The 18,743-nt window shown below is 41.6% G+C and overlaps 1 protein-coding gene across 1 annotated transcript; it reads right to left on the bottom strand.

Annotated features, from left to right (window-relative positions):
* Nucleotides 1–2,934: 2,934 nt before the first annotated feature.
* LOC115785085 (trypsin I-P1-like) lies at nt 2,935–15,382 on the bottom strand. Its single transcript, XM_030736541.1, has 6 exons — nt 15,334–15,382; nt 10,587–10,607; nt 9,474–9,636; nt 9,127–9,395; nt 7,253–7,392; nt 2,935–3,880 (listed from the first exon to the last, which is right to left on the bottom strand). The coding sequence occupies exons 1-6, from the start codon at nt 15,380–15,382 to the stop codon at nt 3,584–3,586; spliced, it is 939 nt and encodes a 312-aa protein (XP_030592401.1). The 3' UTR covers nt 2,935–3,583.
* Between the last annotated feature and the right edge of the window lie 3,361 nt (nt 15,383–18,743).

Genomic DNA, 18,743 nt, shown 5'->3' with positions numbered 1-18,743 from the left:
GAAAGTTTTAATACTAAAGCCAGCTCCTGGTTTCTGGGTGGGTTGTAAGCCAGCCTGCCACCTGCTGTACACCTGCCTCCACAGGTATCGGTCTGCACCCTGTTACCAGAGATCTGCAATCCTCCTGCTTTTGGTGTTCGTGCTCTCGTAGAGCTAAGGCACCCACCCAACAGTAAATTATTCACTGGAGGAGCAGCAGATGTGTGCAGACTATGACAGACAAACTTGGGGAGTGGTTGAGAGTCCCAAACCTGTGAAAATAGTGAGGGCAGCCCTCCATCCTTTGCTTTCTGTCAGGTTGACCACAGTAAGGCCTGGTGTGAAGGTGAAAATCAGCCAGTCCTGAATGAGAGCACTGACAGAGTCAAATCACCTCACAGTAAAAGATAAAGATGGTAGCATATTAACAACAGAGCATGAACAAGCAGCTCTATGGGTCCAGAATTTTAAAAAGTCCTCAACACACCAAAACCAAATGACCCTGCAGATCCACCACCAGCAGAGGGCGTCCTTCACTTTGAGTGCAGCATCATACTTTATGAAAGCAGTGAAAACAAGCTTCCATAGTTTTGTGTGGTGTGCATACAGTGAATAAAGGTGCAGCCATAGGAACAGTGAGACAACATGAGGTCAAACTGGAACATTGCACCAGATAATTCTCCATAAAAACTGAGAGCTGAGACCTCAAACACACAGATCTCTTTAAAGTAAATTATTAAATGAGAAAATTATTAAATATTATTATATTTATGGATGGGTGGAAGGATTTTTACCTATTCTTATATATTAGACTAGAGCTGCAATGATTCCTTGAGAACTAAAATAATAAAATAACTGATGGTTGCAGCCTTGTATCAGACGTACTTCATGTTTAAAGGCTGCTGCTGACACTAACTACAAACTGATGTGTTCAGTGGAAGTTCATTGAAGAGTTGCTGCTTGTGTGATTACAGATGCAGAGTCCTGTTTCCCAGGCTGCCCCTGAACACATCCTAAAGCCTGCAGCCTGCAGCAGACAGAAGGAGGTGTGCTGCTGTCCCTGTGCAAGAAGATGCTGCTGCTGCTGCTCCACACTAACAAACAGATTTGGATGGAGGACTTTATGGAGCCAGAGCTTTTTGTTAGACATGTGAAACTCTGACATTTCCTAAAAACTAACAGATGAAGATTTATGTCCAGAGATGCAAACAGAAGCTGAAGCAGTTTGTTACTCGGTGAGTCAAACACAGTCTCAGTGGTTCCCACATATTTACACTCTTTCTGTGGGGTGGGATGTATGAGGATGTTTTATAACTCCAAACATGAATTTAAGACAGTCTGACTGCTTTCCTTAGTTTGGTTCATCTGAGTTGTAAATGATGATTTTGAGCATCCGTCCCACCGGATAGTGGACTCTGACCTGGACTGGTTTTATGGATCCGGATCGGAGACATTTTCCATTCATTCTAATAGAGAGAATGTTCAAATCCTCATTCAACCTCCTCCTCTTTCAGTTCTAACTCCGTCTACATGTTGTGTTATGTGTTATATAGGTGATGTTTGTATTATTCTCTAGTCTATATTTTGTTGAATGTTTTCTGTTCTTACCTGCCTTAGGACAACAAATGAAAACTAGCTTTTGTGCTAACTCTGGCATATTTACATTGATGCTCATTGCTGACATGTTGATTAATATGCATTGTCCTAATTTAAATAAATGAATAAAATGAAATACTTTCAGCTACACACACCATTCAAAATGTAAAATGATGTCAAGACATTGAACTATTCCACATGTATTTACCTTTTTAATATCTTTCATAGTTTTTCTTCAGTTCCACTTAAAGTTTCATGCTTTTTTCACCTGTTTCAGAGTTTATAATGAGTGTGTATTGGATGGAATGTTGCTGGTTAGATAATTCAAATTATTCATGTGAAAAGTTTCTTTTTAAACTGCAGCTGTGTCCACAGTGTTCACTCTACAACCATCATTTTACCCTCAAAACGCAGAGCCGCTCATCTTCTTTCAAATGATGTGTATCTCCACACTGACAGATGTAAACTTTTTGATCTGTATGGATCCAAGTAGAGGGAGTACTTTTCCAACTCATCCATAGAGATCAGTTGTGATTTTAGGGGGAGATTTTCTCAACACCAGGACGGAGCCGCTTTTCTAAAACTGCTCCTGTGAGTTTTTCTGCAGCAGCACGAGTCTCAGATCTCACTGTGTCTGTTTCTTCTTCTCAGCCTGTTGTAATTCAGCCTTTTTTCCTGAGCTGCTGCTCTCGTTACTGCAATGAGGCGCTCTTCAAGTTCTCGTTGCTGTTTTTCCCATTTAGCTTTTTCTTTTTGAAGCTCTTGTTTTATGAGACAACGCCCACTATGGTCTTCTGTAGCTGGAGCCCATACATGTGTTGTGTGTTGAGAGGTGCTCTTCTGCATATCTTAGTTGTAACAAGAAGTTATTTGTATTAATGTCTTCATATCTGCTCAAAGCAGTCTGATTATTCTCCTCTGATCTCTGGTATCATCAAGACCGTTTGTCCCATAAAACCGGTGCTCACTAAGTATTTGATCTTTTGTGGACTATTCTCTATAAATCTCTATAAACCTACAGATGTTGGAGAAAATCCCCGTAGATCTGAAATACTCAGACTGGAAGACCAAATGTCATCAACACAAGCCTCGATGCACGCTTCGAAGCCTCAGTACAGAAAGACTCATCACTAGCTGTTGGTCTTTGCTGGATCGCTGACTGAACTACAGGTAGTGTTTCCGGCTCCCGCGCTCTGAATGCCATTGTACTGCTCGCACCTCTGCTCCACTTACCGGGCTGATTATCTGTTTGCCTCTAAATAAAACCTGTGAACGTTTATCTGGAGCCCTGCTCTAGAGTCCAGCTGTTCACTGGCCATGAACCCAATAAAAAGCTGCACACAGAATCCTGCATCCAGGAAAATATGATTTATTTAACATAATGCAACAGGACAGATATAAAACCAGACTGTGTAGATGTTAAGATGCCAAACAAACAGCAGGAAATCAAAAGTGTTTCTCATAAGCCCCTGATCATTTTAAAAGAGTGTGAATGATAATAACTGTAAACATTCCTCCTCTGTGTTAAACAGCAGTTCAGGTAGTGGCACCTGGATCAAACATTTTAAAGCATTAAAAGTCAAAGGAATTAATGAAGGTTTTAAAAAGAGGAAATAAAGTTGATAAACCTGCTTTAGTTGTGTTACATTTGTGCTCATAAACTTCACAGTGACAGCAGCCATTGTTCCTGAGGTTTGTGTGTGATCAGGTTCCTTCATTAAAAGCAGGTGCTGTGAGGGTTTGTCATTTAATATTTGAGCTAATCAATTTAAAATCAGGTTTTTTTAGGGTTTTTTGTTTGTTTGTTTTCTATTTTTGTGACTTTACAAACATCAGTAAACTCAAACATTCCAGCTGTACTTCAACAGTTCTCTGTACAGTTAATAAAACAGCAAAGTGGATAATTTTTACATTTTTTAAGATGAAAATAAGTATGATACAGTTTTCCCAGTGATGCTGTCTGAAACTGCTGCATTCAGCTAAACCACACTGAGATTCATTAAAGCTGCTATGAGAGGACAAAGAGAGACAAGAGGGCGGGCAGGATGGAGAGCAGCAGAGGAACCGAGAGGGAGATGAAGAGAGACGCTCTTGTGGCTGAACTGGAAGAGGAGGAGGAGGCTACAAAGTCGATGAAGCCCGGCTGGTTGGTCGTGATTTGGCTGTTGATCCAGGACTGGTACTGCGATACTCGGGCATAGACTCCTGGGAATTTGGGCTCAGCACAGCCTTTCCCAAAACTCACTATTCCGGCCTGGACCCAAATAGAGCTGTTTTTACTCACCATCGGGCCTCCAGAGTCGCCCTGCACACATCAGACATGATGGTTACAGCAAGCATGAACACACAAAGACATCCATGGATGTTTTATTGTGGGCTAAACCTGTTGGTCAGTCATTAACTTTCACAGAGACTTTGTTCTTCTTTTTATGCTTCTATGTTTAACCACAGAGAGATTTCCTGTTACTCAGGTTTCTAAAAGGCACAAAACTGCCAACGGCTGAATTTGGTTCAAAGGTGAATGTTTAGTAGCTGTCTAGATTACAACATGTCATCATGTCAAATATTCACAACAGTTCCTGGTACTCTGATAGGTATTACCAACTGTGTGTGTTCATTTATATCCAGGGCTGGACTGGTAATCGGGCGTACCGGGCATTTGCCCGGTGGGCCAACAGTCCTCAGGGGCCGATGCTGTTGGTTTTTTTTTTTTCTTCCATTTGTTTTTTCTAAGAGATCAGCCCACAATTTAGAGGGGGGCCCATTGGCCCATCTTCAGTATAGACAGTTGGCCGAACCAATCAGGATATAGGATGAAAGCAGCCCCACCCTTTCTCTGTATGGTGCCCCCTGCTAGTAGTTTCAGTGTTGAGCGCATATGTTAACAGAGAGACAATATGGAGAAACCGAAGCAGCAGAAAGGGGGTGCAGAGAAGTTACGTGCGAAGAATTTGACGAGTGTCGCTGTAGATGCTACAAAATGTGTAAAGATCACAGACATGTTCACTGCTGTAGCCTCCACGTCCTCTGTAACAGTAATGCTGCAGCAACAGCAGCTGTAGGCAGAGCCGGCCAGAGGCATAGGCGACATATGCTGCTGCATAGGGCCCTCTGACCACCAGGGGCCCCCCAAGCTCGCCCACATGTCATGAAACTTTTTTGGTTTGTTTTAATTTTTTTTACAAATGCCAATTTCCTAAAAGAAAGAAGAGACTATTCTAACTGTCCAGATTTGTACACTTGTAACAACACTAATTTAACGAGTAGGCTACACTCTAATATTTCTGTCTCAGACTGATGCTGAAAAGCTAATTCAAGCATTTATTACTTCTAGGCTGGACTATTGTAATTCGTTGGGTGACTGTTGGGTTTTCTGTGTAATTATTGTAGGGTCTTTACCTTACAGTATAAAGTGCCTTGAGGCAGCTGTTTGTTGCGAGTTGGTGCTGTATAAATAAAATTGAATTGAAAAGGCTGAAACAGTAATGCATCCTAAAAAAAAAATTAATAATCAACTTTAACCCTCCAGCATTCAGGGGACAATGAAGTGGTTTGAAGGGGGCCCCAAATCAAATCTTGCTTAGGGCCCCTTCAAGGCTTGGGCAGACTCTGCTGTAGGTGAAGACAGCAGCAGCATGATGAGCAATGGCGATTGATTAATATCAATATTTATTTACATTGACATACTTCCCCAAATCTGGCAGCCAGGGCACCTTAATCTGATAAAATGGCAAACGGTCAAGGCCGAGAAGTGTTGGATGAGCAGCAAGTGTCCATTTTAGGCTCCATCAGAGCATTTTAGATATTTAGGTTAAAGGTGTGCTGAAAGGCTGCACAGTAGTTTGAATTTGTAGCCTCTGTGCTGGTTAAACATGTTTAAAAAACACTCAAACAGGTGAAATAACAGATTTTAAAACTGCTAAATGATACATAAAAGCTCTGCAATTAAAGCATTACTAAAGTAATTTTTAAAAAATATATAAATATTATTAGCAAAAGGTATGCCCACATTGAATAAGAGTAAGAGTGTCAAATCTAAGCCAAAAATGCCCGGGCTGATTTTGTGTCCCAGTCCAGCCCTGTTTATATCTATGTATATTTAAATGTAAATTGTGCTGTGGTCTCACATTGTGTTATGCATGCATACAAATCTGTGGACAGTACTGAGGAGGATCTTCACCTTAGAACCAAATTTAGACCCAAAGGGACGTTTTTCCATCAATCTTTCACTACCAAGTGGGTTAGAAAACAAGGTGCGTTAAACAGACGTTGTTTCTGATGTCCAGCAGGGGGCGACTCATGTGGCCTGCTTGCATAGAGAAGGCCAGAGGATCACCTGATCTTAGTAAACACGGTCCTGGTGACTTTATGGTCTCAGTTACTGTTTCAAGCCTTTTTGAATGATTCTACATTGGCTTCTCTTCATTAAGTCCTAAGTGGCTTGGAGAACAAAACCTTGAAAATTTGGATCCGTGGACAAGAAACTTCCCGGAGCTTAATCCCATCGAGAACTTGAGGTGGACTGACAAACAAAAACCCACAAATTCAAAAACAAAAACAAACTCCAAATACTGATGATGCAAGAATGAACAGCCGTCAGTCAGGAGATGATTGACAGCATGCCAAGGTGAATTTCAGAGGTCTTGGACAGGAAGGGCCAACACTGCAAATATGGACTCTTTGCAGTGTTGGCCCTTCCTGTCTTAATGTAATTGTCAATAAAAGCTTTTGAAACTTATAAAATGTTTTTAATTATACTTCAAGTTACCACAGAAACATTTGAGGAAAAGATCTAAAAACACTGAAGCAGCAAATTTTGTGAAAACCAATAACTGTCACCCTCGAACCCTTTGGAGTCGATTCCTGCAGATGCTAATAACAAGGAAACAGGACTCAGTTTATGAAACAGATGCACATTTACATTCAGCACTGCAGAATAACTTTAGCTGACTTAAGTGATATACAGTGCTGTGTTTTAGGTACATAAATCTGGTTGTTGGTCCCTAAACTGAACCAGCCACAGCACCATAAGTACCCCAGTGTGTGTGTGTGTGTGTGTGTGTGTGTGTGTGTGTGTGTGTGTGTGTGTGTGTGTGTGTGTGTGTGTGTGTGTGTGTGTGTGTGTGGTGGATCACTGTGGGCTGGTCAGAGTCTGATCTGGGACTCAAGGAGGACGCACACAAAATGTGGAGACAGTTACAGCTGTTTGATGAACCAGTGGGTTAAAACTTCTGTTACACCATAAAGTCTAAAAATCTGTAATCAAAAGTAAAAAAAGTATTTTGTGCTTTAAACTGAACCTTTAAACTGTAACTCACAGTCAGGTCACACAGTAATCTTGGTTTATGCTCTCAAAGAACTGCTTAACTTTAAGTAAAATATTGTTACTCAGTTCATTTTTATATCATTGTTTTTACCGTTTGTTTTTTTTTATAACTACGCAACAACTTAATTCCCCTAAATGACTGAAGTTAATAAACTTAAACAGTTTAAGCTGAACTAAGTCATCAAGTTTTTCAGTCCAGTGAAAACATTTAGACACATAAACAAGTCAAATGGATTTGAATAATGAGGAAGACGTGTGAACTAATGTATGTTTCATGTTTCAGATCCTTCAAAGTTTCCACTGTCTGCTGTTTTAAATCAGGATTTCAGACTCTGATGGACTCAGACTCACCTGGCAGGAGTCCTTTCCCCCCTGAGTCAGACCAGCACAGATCATGTTGCTTGTGACGCCCTTGTAGGATTTGCTACAGTCACTGTTGGACACGATGGGAAGGCTCACCTCCTGCAGATTCTTAGGGGATGGAAGTGTAACTGGGAAAGAAAACAGAGATCTCAGCATTTAGGTCTGAACCCACCAGCTGTGAAGAAACTGCTTCATATCCACACACACAGGGTTTCTCTCCAGTGTGACTGATATTGATCTTTATTATTATTATTGATCTTTATTATTACTGTGGTAGATTGAAGCACCCACAAACTAACACTCAGCCTGAGTGCACTGATTCAGTCACTTTGTTAAAGTTGCTCTTTGATGTTTTAGCATCTTCAAAGTTCCTCTTAAAAATGTATCAATTACAGAAGTGTCCTCAAAGTCAGAGAACTAGAAACACTTTATCTGAAGCCCTGATTCTGATTCAAACTGATCATTAATCACTGGCCTGGAATTCACATGAAGAAGAAAGTCTGGTTAGACTCCTGCTGAGGTTTGCTAAAGGTCTGGACTCTAGAAGGTGCTACACCTGAGAATATGAAGATAATGCTCCATCTACAGAGGTTAAAGTGAGATTTGGCAGGAACCCCAAGATCAGGTGTAACAGTGCAGTCTGAAGTGACCATACTATGAATATCAATTACCTAATGACACACCCCCACTAATGCTTCCCTTAGACAGTATTATTAGCACTGCATACATGCACAACACTGTGAGAAATCTTGGAGTCATTTTTGACCAGGATATGTCCTTCAATGCACATATTAAACAAATATGTAGGACCGCTTTTTTGCATTTGTGCAATATTTCTAAAATTAGAAACATCCTTTCTCAGAGTGATGCTGAAAAGCTAATTCATGCATTTATTACTTCTAGGCTGGACTATTGTAATTCATTATTATCAGGCTGTCCTAAAAGCTCCCTGAAAAGCCTTCAGCTGATCCAAAATGCTGCAGCTAGAGTACTGACAAGGACTAGAAAGAGAGAGCAGATTTCTCCCATATTGGCTTCTCTTCATTGGCTCCCTGTTAAATCTAGAATAGAATTTAAAATCCTTCTCCTCACCTACAAGGTCTTGAAGAATCAGGCCCCATCTTATCTCAAAGACCTCATAGTACCATATCACCCCAACAGAGCACTTCGCTCTCAGACTGCTGGCTTACTTGTGGTTCCTCGGATACTTAAGAGTAGAATGGGAGGCAGAGCCTTCAGCTTTCAGGCCCCTCTTCTGTGGAACCAGCTCCCAGCTTGGATTCAGGAGACAGACACCCTCTCTATTTTTAAGATTAGGCTTAAAACTTTCCTTTATGATCAAGCTTATAGTTAGGGCTGGATCAGGTGACCCTGAACCCTCCCTTAGTTATGCTGCTATAGGCCTAGGCTGCTGGGGGGTTCCCATAATGCACTGTTTCTTTTCATTCACCTCTTTTTACTGTTTATACTCCACTCTGCATTTAATCATTAGTTATTATTAATCTCTGTCTCTCTTCCACAGTGTGTCTTTTGTCTCTTTTGTTTCACCGTTGTTTTGATTTGTCATTAAATAAATAAAATTGAATTAAACTGAATTAAATCATGTAGATCAGAGAGTTTGAATAAACTGTGTAAACAGTGTTTAGAGCAGTCTGAGCTCACAGGTATCATTACTGTACATACACAGACCTCATTATAGAAACTTTAGTCATGTTTAATATGAACGTCCACTGCTGGTATTTGGTGAAATGCCAGAAAAGCAGAATATATTGAGCTAAAATTATCATCAGCAGAGTATAATTATAATCAGATTATAACATTAAAAGTTAAACATTCTGAGCTCTCACTGCTCTAATTCTCACCGTCAGTATAAATTTCTCCCCAGCCGGTGACCCAGACAGTCGTCCCAGCAGAGAAGCTGCTGCCCTGAGCTGCCAGGCACACGGGTCTGATGTAGTTGGTGAACTGAACAGTCGAGGACAGCTGCAGCAGTGTTATGTCGTTGTCATTGGTGTTGGAGTTATAGTTTGGATGTTTGATTATCTGGGACACTGTCAGGGAAACCTCGTTAGGATTTACGTTTTGCTGTGACTGGCGTCCGAGGTAAACAACCAATCCTGATGTATTGGTGCTGAGAAAACCAGAAAGTAGTGACGGTTAATGCTTTGGTTCAGAGAGGTGAAGAGGGTGGGTCATGTGACGAGCTCACCTCTGGAAACAGTGGGCAGCAGTCAGGACCCACTGGCTGTTGATCAGGGAGCCTCCACAGAAGTGTGAACCAGACCTGTGCAGACTGGCCTGCCAGGGCCACGCCCCTTCAGGAGCCGTGTCACCTCCTACGATCCTGTTGTTGAGCGGAGCAACGCCGCAACCTGGAGGCAAACACACACATGCATACAGTAACATGACTCTGGGCTCTTCAATTCACTGGGGGGGGCTCTGCACATTATTAATGAAACATATCTCAGTGTGTATCAGTCACCCTCTCTGACAGAAACTGAAGCCCTTTGGTGCATGAACACATTAACAGAAGCTGAGGTAGGTACTGTCAGCAGTGTGTTTATCCTCAGAGCAGGTTTAACCTTCTGTCTTCCTACAGTGATTAAATGTCCCATAGAAACGGCACCGGTTTGATTTGGAGATCTCAGTGATGAAAATTAGAAAATTAGCAGAAAACATCAGTAATTTTTCAATATTTGCAAAGTAAACATCACATTTTATTCAATAAGACTTAAAACTACCGACTGAGATCATAAACTCACAGGAAAGTGTTCACCGAGGTCAAAGGTCAAGTGAGATGTAGTCTCATTCTGTCATTCTGTTCTATACAGTCTGAAGTCTTCTATGATTCAGATTCTGTTCTGGGTGTGTGTGTGTGTGTGTGTGTGTGTGTGTGTGTGTGTGTGTGTGTGTGTGTGTGTGTGTGTGTATGTGCGTGTGTGTGTACTAAGGGTGGGACTCGATTAAAAAAATTAATCAAATTAATTAGAAGCTTTGTAATTAATGAATCGAAATTAATTGCATTTTAATCACATTTAAATATTTAACATGATAAATATTAATTTAAGTTTGGTTGATTAATGAATCAATACCTGGTCTACGTGGGCCGGGTCCTTCGAACAATGCGGCCCCTTAATTTTTGACATCGTGCATCGATATAATCTGTATGCCTGGAACTCGTGAACTGAGAAACGTTCCACCGTGCAAAGTTCCCCGTAATTAATTAATCGTAATTAACGCGTTAAAGTCCCACCCCTAGTGTATACATATTTTAAGACTGAATCGGCTGCATTACATGAATGAATGAATCAGCAGCACTCACCATCAAACTGTGCTTCACTTCCTGTTGGAGAGACAGAGACATGATTGGTTAGAACTGAGCAGACCTGTTGTTCTTAACGTGATGTCAGAGTTTCCAGGTGAGGCTGCAGTTTGTGGCATGAAGCCAAACAAAAGATAAAAAGACTTTATCAGTTTCTGAAGAAAGAACAATTGTGTTGAAAGACCAGAAATATCAGCAGCTGGCCTGAGAACAGGGACAGGCTGAGAGTGAACTGTGTGCAGAAACAGCCCTCATCATGTTATATTTGCACTGATCAGTATCACAGTTTAATGTTTGAGTGGCAGCAAATCTGTTAACATTTAGACTGAACGGGAACATTTCTGCAGCCGAGCACACAAACACATTTAAACTGGATTCCGAGCACAACCTGTGCAAAGGCCCTATTGTAATTGCTTTGGACATTTAGGTAAAAGAATAGCTTTTTTGAGGGCCTAAACATGCCCAAAAACTCATGAAATTTTGCACACATGTCAGGTCTGGTGAAAATGTAAGTATTTTAATGGTTTCAGGCATGGCTCTTTCAAAATGGCTCTACAGCGCCACCTTTAGTTCAATTCCCACTGCTGTGTTTCACGTACATGTATGAAATTTGGTACACATCTGTAACACATCTGGGGACTAAACCCAACAGGAAGTCTGCCATTTTGAATTAAATGGTTGATTTTAGTGATTTCCTGCCCTTATACTTTCTCTAATAACTCAGAGGTTTTGGATGTTATCAACTTCACATTTGTTTTGTCTTATCTGCACACCAGGGGGAATCTACATTTAAAAAATGGTGAGTTTTCACCAGAGGGCGTGGCCGTGACACCACAGTGAATTTCAATCATTCAACAGGGAAATTTTGATTGTCTCTCATTCAAACCTGCATTATCCAATCTGGATCAAACTTCCGCAGTAGGATGATGGTCCACCCCTGAACACATACATATGATAATATTTACTGACAGTCGCAGCGCCACCTAGTGAGTACAGGAAATGTCATGTTTGGCACTTTGAGGTACAGCTCCAATGTGGTTGAGCAGAACCATGTCAGATTTCCCCTGGAAAGCCTTAAGCAGTCGGCCTTACATTGTTTTCAAAACTGTGAGTTTTTGCCAAAGGGCGTGACCCTGGCAGGATGGCAACGTTTGGTGTTTCGCCATGAAGACAAAAATGGACGTAACTGAAAGCCACATTCCCCAATCTGTGTCAAACTTCAGTGGTTTGATAGGCCTCCTGCCCTGAACACAATGATATGCATAAAGTCCCTAAAGGTTAGAGCGCCACCTAGTGGGACCTGGAAATATCATGAAATATCAGGTTTTGTGCATAGCCCCAGAGCTACATTTTATCTACATATCTGAAATTGTGCAGGCTCATGTAACATCCTAAGACGTACAAAAAAGTCTCTTGGACCCATACCCGAAACCCTACAGGAAGTCAGCCATTCTCAATTGAAGGTGTCAATTTTTGCCATTTTCAGGCATGCTATTTGAATCATCTTCTCCTAGGGCATTTGACCCAGTGAGACCAAAATGGCTCCAGATCATCTACACAAGTAGGGCATCAAAAGACATTCATGGTTTTGTAGAATATTCAACGGCCTTGTCACACCAGGCCGTTGAATTTGGCCTTCGTTTTTCTCCCTCGCCACAAAATTGTTTGTGCACTCATTTGCACATGCTTTGCCCGATCAGCCTAAAAATGTAATCACTCATGTACAAATTCAGGCTGAACCCATAACTATGGATTCAAGGATATAGGTGTGATAGTGCCCCCTACAGAAGCAAATGAAAATTTGTATGACGGTCCACAGAATTAGTTTCTCTGAAATGCATGAAAATTTGTTTCAACATTCTTGACATCATCCTGATCAAAAAAGTCAATGAGACCTATGCTCTATTTTGCACGCCGCAGCCATGACCACACCCTAATGCTGCATTGGGTTTATATGGAGAGCAAAAGATTTAGTTTCACAGAAATGTGTGAAACTGGTTACAGACATTCTGCACAATCAAAAAACCTCCGAGTGTGCCACGGGTCGACGCACGAGGGCCCGATCATCGCTGCTGCGGTTTTAATTCTGCATTGTAATTCAGAGGGAAATGAAGGAAATGTATATATAATTCAGAGGTATTCAGAGGTTATGTATGTATATATAATTCAGAGGGAAATGAAGGACATGTCAAAGAAAACAGCGTTTGACCTTCCACAACATTTGTGAAAGAAAGAAAGAAATCACTCTGGGCTAAGTGTTTATTAAACTTTTGTGCGAATTCTGACTGAACTAAACAAAAAAATGTAAATCAGTCTGATAAATATTTAATTAAATTCATTAACTGGTGCTAAATATGGTGGAAATGTATCATTTCATTTATTAATATGAGGAAGAACGCAGCATCCTCATCACTGGACTGAAAGGTTTCAGGGCGCGTCTCAGGCCTGAGTCATGAAGAGCTCCTGCATTCATTCATTTAACTTTAATAATTATTTCAGTCAACATTTCTGCAACACGTCTCGTTTCCTGTCCTGTATTTTTGGCGCTTTAGCAGGACGCCGAGAGTCAAACCAGCCAGACGAGATTCTTAATGCTGAAAGAAGACGAAGCTGTTTCCACACATCAAACCTCTGCTGAGCTCTGAAGCTCCTTCAGCCTGTGGGTGACACGCAGCCCACCCAAAGCCTGAGACGGTTACTCAGCAGCATGGTGCGCCTAAAGCTGTTAAATGACCCTGAAAAATGCAGTAAATGTGATCCAGACAAACTGAAGTGCATTTTCTCAAGTGTTGATGTCAATTTTATCCCTTTGCTTTTTACATTTCTGGGGAAATTTAGCACCAGTGCAGCTTTGGCTTCTTCCTCATGACAAAGAAACATACAGCACAGATGTGGAGACCTTTGGTGACCTCCAGTTTTAAAAAGCTGATACGCTGGTCTGGATTAGACAGAAAGATCAGACTGAAACATCCCATCTGCACCTGTAATTAAACTGTGTGACTTCAGAACGCCCTTTGACCCCCTAACTGCACAGCTCATGTCCATCATGGTTTCTTTTCCATCAGGCACACAGATGCTCTGTTTTCAGTTTCAAGATCTGTGTCCTCCAAACTCTGATGTTATCGAGCTGAAGGAGAAGCTTCTGTTGGGCTGTTTGCTGCGTTCGCCTGGAGAAGAGGGCTTTTTGGATGAAGATGTTAAGACGTGCTGACTAAGAAGTGCAAATTGTTGTTCTTCTTTTTTGTTTCAGCCGAGCTCTTTTTATTTTGTAATTATTGCTAAAAAACATAAACTTTCAGTCCTCGGCAGAGTTAGTGAAGCTGGTGGAAGGACGGCTCTGATGGCTGATGAAGCCTGTCAAACTGCTCTGACTCAGAGAGTATCTGTTTGAGTCACCGTCAGTAAAGCATGGTGGTGGTATCATCATGCTTTGGAGGCTCATTGTCACAGTGTGACAAAGCTGATGGTATCAGTGAGGTATCTACATGGTGTACATAACGTCCTCTGGTATCAGGTGCTATGATGAATTAGTTGCTGTGATACTGGATCCTCAGCCTGAAGGACGGACCATGTTCCCAGCAGGAGGCCGTCTGTCTCCTGTGTGAGGCGCTATTTTTACAGTTCAGCGCCTCTGTTTTATTTGGTTAGCTTTACTTTTGAAGGCCACAGTCCTGGAAAATAAAGTATTCTGATGAACCTTTAGGGGGACAACGACTTGGTAACTGGACCACCAAGAAGTCACAGAAACAGATTCGGTGCCTCCTGGTGCAGAATAAAGCTGCTCTCACTGTTTCAGATGAGCAGAAAGATCAAATATGCAGCGTGTTTCCCAGAATTTCCTCACCGAGGCGAAGCCTGGAAAACAGCTGCAGCTGCTCCACCCATAACTGTGAGTCTAAATAAAAGATGAAGGAGCTGCACAGACCAAAGGTTTCTGTATCAGCCTGTAAACGTGCTCATTTCTGCTGGAAGGCTTTAACACAGGAGTCTATGGTTTTATATTTACAACTAAAAAGCCCCAAATATTATTTTTTTATCTCTGTATATCTGTACTTTTGTATTTTTACACAGTTTTCTTACAAATACTCTTATATACTTTAGACGTATTCTTACTTTGACACGTTTTATACCAACAAACTGATGAGGTGTGACCTTCCTCATTGTTGTTCCTTCATTTTTGTGGGCTGTGCTCACTGACCTGAGTTTAAGCACCAACACTGTCACTTTACATGACTTCATTCATCATTAAAATGATCTCTGAGTTTAATGAAGTAAAAACATGAAGCAGAGCAAAAATGTTCCAATAAATTTAAGATTTAAGCCTCTAGAAGCTACAACAAACTGCTCACAGGTGATTTCTTGGCTGTTTCCATTATATTCTGTTTCTATTGTTCATTTATTTATAATAAACTGTGAGTCAGTTTGTTGTGTCATTAAATCATTTGTAGAAAAAGGAGCTCAGCTCAGGTTTCTGTGACAAAACTCTGAGTCAAACCAGCTGCTGTGGATTTTCATGATCATGCAGATAAAAGAGGACAAAAGGTGAAATTAATGGATTTAATCCCAGATTTTAATGTTTGAGGTTAAAACCAGAATGAATCTCTGCCTCTGAGCAGTCAGTAATAATAATAATCATAAAATCACGTCAATAATCTCAATTTTGTAAAAGCAGATGGACCAAATTTCTTTTCATTATCATTTAAAGAAATAAATCAGATCATGAGATGAATTCTCAGGTGAGACTCACCTGTAAGCGCTAAGGCCAACAGCAGGACTCCACATGGAAACAGCTCCATCTCCACACTGTCAGTGTCACCAAACTCCAGCCAGCAGGAAGGAGTTTAAACAACACGAGGGCGTGGCCGTAAATCTGCCAGCTGACTGTGACACCCTCAAACACACCTGACTCACCTTCTTTATAGAGCGACACAAACGGAGCTCCCAGCACCCATATTTGTGTTTCTGCCTGCAGCACAAAGAGCTGACGTCTCCTCCCAGAACCTCTAACTCAACATAAACATGTAATCATCCACACTGTTCTCTTTGTATTCATACTTTTACATCTACGCACAAGTTCCTACCAACATATACAAATATTTGTCTATATTTTACATATGTTTTTATTGTAGTCTAATATCTTTCCTGTGAAAATAGTCACAAATATTTTTGTATGCTGTTTGTATATTTTTGTATATCTTTACACAATTTCACACCAAAATGCTCTCATATTGTCTCTGCGTCAGGAATCAAACATCAGAGTTTGGATGTGTGTGGTTGGCTTTAAGCTCTCAGGAGGTCAGCATCTTCAGGTTTGTTCTACACTGTCAAACAAAGCTGGCGGAGCTTTTTAATCAACTCAAAATAAATGTCTAAATAAACTAATTATGTTTTTCTTCTTTAACAAAGGCTAACATTAAGTTTTCATGTGCTAATTCTGACCCATCAGAACACTGATTTTCACACTGACCAATACCCTTTAAATCTGAGCAAACACGTCCTCCTCCCTCAGTAACCTCTGAACCCTGAGGATGCTCTCCTTCACTTTATGCTGCGGACAGCAAACTAAAGAAGGAAAAACCTCATTGGTCATGAGAATTGTTAAGAAATGGTTGATTTTGAACAAAGTCAGCCCTCCTGGTCACAGCTGACCCCGTGGGTCAGACTGAGGATGAAGTCACCTGATGCTGCAAATAACATTTTCTGTTTAAAGTAGAAAAACTGGAATTAAACGGAGTCAGAGCTGAAATTTTCTGCCTGTTTTATTTTCCTCCTTGAAACCAGGGGCAGCTTTGACTCAGTGAAGTCACGCTCTCTCTCTGAGGTGTCGGTCAGTGGAGCTCAGCCAGCAGGCTCTCTGTGTTTCAGTGAATGGAGAGCCTGTATTCAAAGTAAGAATGAAGTGTACCCGTCGGCTTGTAGTAAATAAAGCGACTGTATCAAAAGCATTCATTCAGTACTTACAGGCTCGGCCCTGTTATTATGAACAGGCCCAGGTTCATTAAAAAGGGAATCTTGGCTCTTTGCCTGCCTGAGATGAATCGCACCAAAGCCCCGCTCGGCCACGGTCACGCGTGGTGGGTCAGTTTGGATTCCCCACCAAATAAACTGCTTTGACTTTATCCTCGTCCGTCTGTGAGTTCTGCGTTTGCACCCTGAACAATAATCTGTTTAGTACATGTGCCTTCTGTGCTACCAAAGAATGTAAATAAATGGTTTTATTTTTGTCATGAAATGCAAATTTTCCTCTGCTGAAGTCCTGCATTTACTGGGGGTGCATTCACAGTCACATCATCTGATTCCTGTGTACAAAGTCCTTGTAGAGCAGCATCCAGCTGTCTCCCACACAGTGACAGGACGGTCTGAAGAGGCTCTGAGAGAAACTACAGTGTGGGAGGAAGTGTGTGATCCACATGGGGAGGACACTGACAGTCTCACTGACTGCATTACAGACTATATTAACTTTTGTGGTGAAAACATGGTGCCCACCAGGACTATATGGTTTTTAAGCTCTTTCTCAGCTGGAGAAGCCTGGAAGCTCTGTGAGAATCATTTTCTCTGATTTCTCCAGTGCTTTCATCACCATCCAGCCTACACTCCTGGGGAACCAGCTGGAAAACACTGGAGTGGACCTCCACCTAGCATGGACTACCTCACTAACCGTCCACAGTATGTGAGGTTGTGTTCCTGTGTGTCTGAAACAGCTGTCTGCAGCACAGGGAATGGTCCTAGCCCCATTCCTCTTCATCATATACACCACTGACTCCTATAACTCACCCACTTGTCATCTGCAGAAGTTTTCTGATGACTCTGCGATCGTCGGTCTCATACATGACGATGATGATGATGAGGAGGAACACAGAGAGCTGATCCAGGGTTTCTTAGTCTGGTGCCAAAGGAACCACCTCCAGATCAATGCAGGAAAAACCAAAGAGCTGATGGTGGATTTCTGTAGGCACACAGGTGAACATCCTGGGAATGAACACTGATAGGGATTCATCCTATAATTACCTGGATGTTCACCTGAACAATAACCTGCACTGGTCAGAGCAGACTCTACCTGCTCAGGAGACTGAGGTCCTTTGGGGTGCAGGTGCACCCCTGAAAACTTTTTATGGCTCTGTGGTGGCATCAGCCCTTTTTTACAGTGTGGCCTGCAGGGGGAGCAGTGCTACAGCTGCTGACAGGAAGAGACTGGACACAGCGCTGCTTCCTGGACACTGTGGAGGTGATGATGGAGAGGAGGACGATAACAAGGCTGTTTGCTGTCAAATGACTCCCACCCCACCTGTGACACAGTGACAGCTTTGAGGAGCTCCATCAGTGACAAACTGCTGCACCCCAAATGTCTGAGGGGGGGCTGTCTCAGGTCCTTCCTGCCTGCAGTCAGACTCTCTCAGCAGCACTGCTCCCAGACAGAGACGTGTCTGCTGTGTTCACTGTTACAATGGACCTCATTTCAAACAGGCTCAGTATTTATTTAGTGCAACAAACAGGTGCAGAATAATAATCCATTTTATAGCATGATCTTCATATAGTAACTTCTGTCCTCCATTATGTACATATTATTTATACAGATTTTTATCATTCTACTTTACCTTTATTTATTTTTATTTTACCTTTTTATACCTTTTAATGTTATTGTACCCTTGTTACTGTTTGTCCTCTGTACAAAACCTTTGTTACACTGAATTTCCCATCATGGGACTAATACAGGGATTTCTGATCTTATCTTATTCCTCTGTTAAACATTAACAAACAGCCTGTTGCTCATAGGTCAGAGTTATATTCTAACAGCTGAAAATAAGAAGGTTACTTCAGCTGTTTTTATAATAAATAACTTCCTGCCTTCATATCTCTGGGATTAGAAATCACTTTGGAAACAAAACCTGCTCCTCTCATATTTGATTTATTTTGTTACAGCAGGTGAAATAATATCTGGCAGACACCTCTTTGAATTATATTGTAGAGGCTGATTGAGTGTTATGACAGACTTCCTGTTTTTGTCCTTGTTGCAGCAGAGCTGAGTCGGTGTGTTGGAGAAGCTGCTCTGCTGCCTCTGCAGGAGGTGGATGCGGACAGTGTGGATGCTCAGGTACTTGTACTCCTCCACCACATCAATATCCTGTCCCAGGATCAACACGTTCTTCCTCCTGAAGT

The sequence above is a fragment of the Archocentrus centrarchus genome, chromosome 8 (genome assembly GCF_007364275.1).
Source record: "Archocentrus centrarchus isolate MPI-CPG fArcCen1 chromosome 8, fArcCen1, whole genome shotgun sequence".
Taxonomy (NCBI): Eukaryota; Metazoa; Chordata; class Actinopteri; order Cichliformes; family Cichlidae; genus Archocentrus; species Archocentrus centrarchus.
Note: the sequence above shows the minus strand (reverse complement) of the source record. Positions and strands in the feature narration are given on the sequence as shown.